Source organism: Mandrillus leucophaeus, unplaced genomic scaffold (assembly GCF_000951045.1).
Source record: "Mandrillus leucophaeus isolate KB7577 unplaced genomic scaffold, Mleu.le_1.0 Scaffold58, whole genome shotgun sequence".
Taxonomy (NCBI): domain Eukaryota; kingdom Metazoa; phylum Chordata; class Mammalia; order Primates; family Cercopithecidae; genus Mandrillus; species Mandrillus leucophaeus.
In genome coordinates, this window is record NW_012106252.1 from 105,172 (window position 1) to 110,957 (window position 5,786).

General features: G+C 54.0%; 1 protein-coding gene across 1 annotated transcript; it reads right to left on the reverse strand.

Annotated features, from left to right (window-relative positions):
• Window positions 1-1,566: 1,566 nt before the first annotated feature.
• RND2 (Rho family GTPase 2) lies at window positions 1,567-5,779 on the reverse strand. The gene is made up of 5 exons (XM_011998746.1): window positions 5,649-5,779; window positions 5,075-5,162; window positions 3,508-3,617; window positions 2,606-2,740; window positions 1,567-2,369 (listed from the first exon to the last, which is right to left on the reverse strand). The coding sequence occupies exons 1-5, from the start codon at window positions 5,748-5,750 to the stop codon at window positions 2,121-2,123; spliced, it is 684 nt and encodes a 227-aa protein (XP_011854136.1). The 5' UTR covers window positions 5,751-5,779; the 3' UTR covers window positions 1,567-2,120.
• Window positions 5,780-5,786: the final 7 nt, after the last annotated feature.

Below are 5,786 nucleotides of genomic sequence, written 5' to 3' on the forward strand. Positions count from 1 at the left end.
TTTTTAGAGACAGGGTCTCACTCTGACACTCAGGCTGGAAGACAATGGCATGATCATAGCTCACTGCAGTCTCGAACTCCTGGCCTCAAGCAATCCTCCCAGCTTGGCCTCCCAAAGGAGGAATCTTGGCTGGGATTATAGGTGTGAGTCACTGCTGACAAGCTATTTTAAATGACACATCTCAGAGCCAAATCTCCCAGCCCCAAATACCTCATCCAGATAACCATCTATCCAAAAAACAACTCTGATCACTTCACTCTCTGCCTGAAATTCCTGGTGGCTTCATCCTCTGAGGATGATTTCATTCATCCTCAGAATGAAATCCTGGTTCCTCTGTGGACCCTGCAGTAGCTTCAGGGTACCTTCCTAGCCTTGTCTTCTATTCTTCCTGCCATGGGAGCCCCAACAGTGCTATGCTCGTTCTCATCTCCACGTGTTTACACATGCTGTACCCTCTGCCCAGAGTGCCTTTCCTACCCCTTCCCTGCCTGGCAAACTCCTCTTCAACCCTCAGGACCTGGCTAACAGGACTGGCTTCTCAGGCTGCAAGGAGCTCCCATAGCACCCTGTACATGTACAAATATCCCTCAGTCATGGCACCCTCACACCTGGGGTACTTCTCTTCCACATTGGGTTGGCCTCCAGAAGCTTAGAGACTGATCCTTGCAATCTCCCAAGCCAGTGTATGGCACACAGTTGGTGTTCAATACATACTTGCTGAATGAATGAAGAGGGAGGAATGGGCTATAAATTTGGGTGGGATCCCAGCAGACAGTTGGGTAAGGTCAGTGTTCTCTTCCAGTGTGTTTAGGAGAACTGGCTAAGGCTGGGGCTGGGGGAGGGAAGGGCCAGGGATGGTTCCTGGGGGAGAATGTCACCGAAAAGAGGCCAGTGGGACCAGAGCCAGGGAGGGAATACAGGACAATCTGAAACCAGACTCCCGAGAAAACAGACCAGCACTGTCTTTCCTGACAACAGGCGCTCGGCCGTCCTTTCCACCATCTTTCCTTGAAGGGACAGAGTAGGGGTAACTCTAACAGCTGATGCTTCCCTGAAAGTCATCAAGGAACTCAGCATGGAAGGAGAGAAAGGTCCCTGGCCTGAGCCTCTAAGACCCCAGAATCAAACTACTGACCCCTTAGGAAACTTCACGCTGTATAGGGGTAGCTTCTGTGATGTGGAGGTTTTTGATGCCTCCTCACCCCCACAACCCCCAGGGCACCAGCAGACTCCAAGCCAGGGGTACAGATGGTGAGCAGGACCCCTCCCACACTAGCAGCAGGCTTGGCTGGGCTGAGAAATGCTGACTAATTGCATGTCAGTCTGCTCTAAAATCCCCTAATGGCCTGAGAATTGCCCACTTTATTAACTGGGATGAACAGTCCCAGGATGTCTCCTTCTCCCAACTCTGACTCCTAAAAGGACACTTCTGATCCAACCTATGGCTTTGTCCTCTGTTCTATCTGCGGACATGGAAAGTTCCCCGGCTGAGGTCTAACTTTCCCTCTTACTGCTAGAGACTGGTAGATTGATTTTTTTTAAAAGCAACAAAACTAAAGCCACAGCCGTTTTCCATGGACTTGGGCTTTATTGGGTGACTGTAGAGGCAAGGGAGGTTCTAGGGCTGGTGGACTGATGGTGGGGGAAGGGCTTCTCCTTGCTTTTGAATTTAGTGCATGTTGCCTAGAGGTTAGGTGTGTGAGAATAGCTGCAGAAGTGAGAGGAAAGGAAAAGAGAAGGTCGTAGAATGGATATTTTCCTTGGGCCAGAACCAGGATATGGGGACTGGGGGTGGAGAGGGAGGGTACTCTTCACATAGGAGACTCCACCAAGGTCACTATTTGATATCAGCTTCCCTAACCCCCACCTGCCCCATCTCAGTTCATGCCCCAGATGCCAGCCCTGTTAGCTCCCTCAATATCCACTGGAGAAGAGGAGGGAGGAGGAGATGAGAAATGATGATATCCTTCTGCCCTCCAGCTCCCCTGCCCAGAAGAATTGCTTGCTCTGCCTGCCCTGACTTCCCAGCCAGGCTCAGGAGGTCAGAAAGCCTGGGCGCAGGCAGGGGAACAATTGTGTCCCTCACCACCCCTCTTCACACTCTGCCCTCTCCTAGCCCCTCACATGAGGTTGCAGCTCTTGGCTCGATCCTTGTGTATCTCGCCCTCATTCCCCTGGTCTGGCCGTCCTGACAGCTGAGTGGATCGCTGCATTCCCCGGCGTGAGTCAGTTCGGCGCAGCTGCCTATGGCCACGGCCAAGGGAGGCCACTGTGGCCACATGGAAGACATCCCTGACGCTGCGCTCAGAGGACCTGGAGGAGCACTCAACGTAGGACACAGCCCCCACCTGCTTGGCCAGCACAGTGCCCTGGAAAAGGAAGGAGTGCATGGAAGAAAGTTATAGGTCTTAGCCTGCAGCTTAGAAAGGGGCACGGAGGCTATGGGCTGGGGTTGAATGTCAGGGCTGGGGACAGTCAAGGGATCAGGTCAGAGGTCACAGGCCAGAACAAAGGATGAGCCAGGTAAGGTGTTTTCAAATCAGAGACTGAAGGTGCAGAGGTGACAGGTCTAGGCTGGGATGAGGTCAGAGGTCAAGGGTCCCACCTGCTCATGTGTAACAGGGATAAGCCTCTGCTTGGACAGCTCCCTCAGTGTGGCCAGGTCAGTCCGCATGTCCAGTTTACAGCCAACCAGCACAACCTTGGCATTGGGGCAAAACTCTTGAGTCTCTCCTTGCCACTATGTAGGAGAAGAAAAGAGAATTGTGGAGCGGTGGAGGGAAGCACAGGGTGAGCCTTTGCGCCATGCCAGCAGTGGGCCCTCTCTTCCTCACAGCATGCAGAAACCACGTATCCCTCGGAACTCTCCCACACAAGGAAGAGGTGAGAATGCTAGGCTTGGGTTGAGAGCAGGATGGGGTGAGAGAGAAGTAGGGGGGACGAGAGGGCTGGCATGGGCCTGCGGACTCTTCTCCCTCAGTGGCTATGAAGGGTCTGCCAGCCTGGAACCTTCCCATTCCCACTCGCCTTTCCCATGCTGTCTCCTGGGAACAAATTTATCCCACCCTCCCCTCCCCCACCTGGGAACTGGGGCTGCCCTAGCTGACTTCTGTCCATTCACCACTGGCTTTTCTCATGGAAATTGCGGCCTGGAGAGGAGGCCACAGGGCTTTCCTGAGTTCCAGGATCAGCCTTCACATCCCATCCCCTCCATTTGGGGCTCCCACTGCCAAGGACTTGGAAGAGCAGAGAAAGAATCCCGTGAGTGCTTCTCCCTTCACTCCCCCACCTCCCCTAGCTGCTGTATCCAGCTCTGAGGACTTTCAGGAAGCGGGTGGCTGGGAGGGATGGGGGCTGGAGGCAGGGGTGGCAGGGATGAGAGCTTCACTCGCTAACCAGCTGACGGCCGTACCCCAGCTATCACTCCCTCCTCCTGGCCCATTTTATGTCAGGACCATGGTGGCTGGTCTGTCTCAGTCTAGCTGCCCTATTTCCCCAGGCTCCCACCTTCTTGAGAACACTGTCCAGTGTTTCTGGTCGGCTAATGTCGAAGCAGATGAGCACAGCATCAGAATCAGGATAGGCCAGAGGCCGGACATTATCATAGTAAGAGGAACCTGAAGGAAGAGAGAGCATGAGGGGCCTGAGTGGATGGGAGGCCTGGAAGGGAATGGGAGACCTTACAGATCCTGGTCAAGGGATGCTGGGAGCAGAGAATGGAAAAGAGCAACCACTAATACCCATCATTAATACCCATCATGGAGTCTGGGTTTCCCAAGTGGGGCAGTGGGCAGAAGGGGAGTCAAATGGTGGGAAACGGCTCTCTGCTTCCCTAGGGGTTTAAAAAGTAATAATTTTTATTCTTGACTAAGGTTTGGACCCCTTTGAGAAGCTCATGAAATCTATAGTCATTCTCATAAAATGTTGCGTGTGCTTTCTGAGCTTTGGCAGTCTAAAGCCCCGAAGGGAACTCTTGTAAAAATAAAAACCCGGCCGGGTGCGATGGCTCAAGCCTGTAATCCCAGCACTTTGGGAGGCCGAGACGGGCGGATCACGAGGTCGGGAGATCGAGACCATCCTGGCTAATACGGTGAAAGCCCGTCTCTACTAAAAAATACAAAACACTAGCCAGGCGTGGTGGCGGGCACCTGTAGTCCCAGCTACTCGGGAGGCTGAGGCAGGAGAATGGCGTAAACCCAGGAAGCGGAGCTTGCAGTGAGTTGAGATCCGACCACTGCACTCCAGCCTGGGCGACAGAGCAAGACTCCGTCTCAAAAATAAAATAAAATAAAAATAAATAAAAATAAATAAAAACCCTCCTTATGTTGGGAGGAGGAAAACAGCAGTGGCAGGAAAGCACTCTCCCATTCTCCTGGGACTTGACCTCAGATTTCTCTAGTTCAATGGAGAGAAACAGCCCCCTGACCACTCCTCACTCAAGACATTCTAAATGTCTTTTCTTTTTTTATTTTTTGAGACGGAGTCTTGCTCTTTCGCTCCGGCTGGAATGCAGTGGCATGACCTCGGCTCACTGCAGCCTCCCTCTCCCAGGTTCCAGCGATTCTCTTGCCTCAGCCTCCCCGCAGCTGAGATTACAGGCAGGTGCCACATGCCCAACTAATGTTTGCATTTTTAGTAGAGACGAGGTTTCAACCATGTTGACCAGGCTGGTCTCAAACTCCTGACCTCAGGTGATCTGCCCACCCAAGCCTCCCAAAGTACTAGGATTATAGGTGTGAGCCACCGCACCCAGCCTCTGAATGTCTTTTCTAAACTCAGTCTTATCTCCGAAGAAACATGTTCCAAATTAAAAGCCATTCCTTCCCAACTTTCCCAGGTAGGCAGAACCCAGCTGAAGGGCTCAGATCCTAGGCTTTCTCCTTTAGGACATGGTTTCTGTCAGGATCAGCAAGTTCTGCCTCAGTTTCCCTAGCTTTAAGCAGAAAATTGATTTTTCCTTCCTGTTGGAATTGGATGGATGGGCTGGGCTGACCTGGAACCTAAGGGTCTAGCCAAGGGAGGGGACAGAGTGGGCCGCCTTGGAAGTCAGGGTGACCCCCAGGGACTTGGCTACCTGAAGTGTCCCACATGTTGAGCTCAATGCGGCGCTTGTCGATCTCAAAGCTCGCGGTGTAGTTCTCAAACACGGTGGGGACATAACTCTGCAGACACGGATGGATCCAGATGAGATCCTCTCTCCAAGTCCTCACCCCAGATAAATGCCCTCCTCACTCCCACACCCCGTCCAGCCCAGCCCCTGGACACAAGTTGGTTTGGGATTGGGCAAAGGGGAGATCCCGGGAGCTCCTGCCCCCTGCAGAATCTCTGCTAGGCTCCCAGACCTCCTCCTGGTCCCTTCAGCCCCCTAGTTCTTCCCTTCTCCATTGCCCAGGACCTCCGACATTCCCCTCGCCCTCCCTCCCGGATGCTCTGGTTCTTCCAAACCCCATCCATCTCACCCTGCTCCCTAATTCCTCCCACCCCAATCCTCTGCAGTCCTTCCCGAGCCCTCAAGGCCTCCCCCCGTCCTCCGAGCCCCTGTATCTTGTCCCTGGTTACCCGAGTACCCGTTCCTATCCGTCCCCAGGGCCCCTGTCACCCATCCCGCAGCAGCCTTAGCGCCCCCTCCCAAGACGCAGGTCCCTCACCCCGGGATAGGCGTCCTTGGCGAACACCTGCAGCAGCGCCGTCTTGCCGCACTCTGCGTCTCCCACCACCACGATCTTGCAGCGGCCGCTCTGCCCCTCCATGGTCCCGGCTACGCGCCGGTCCCCCACGCCACCCCC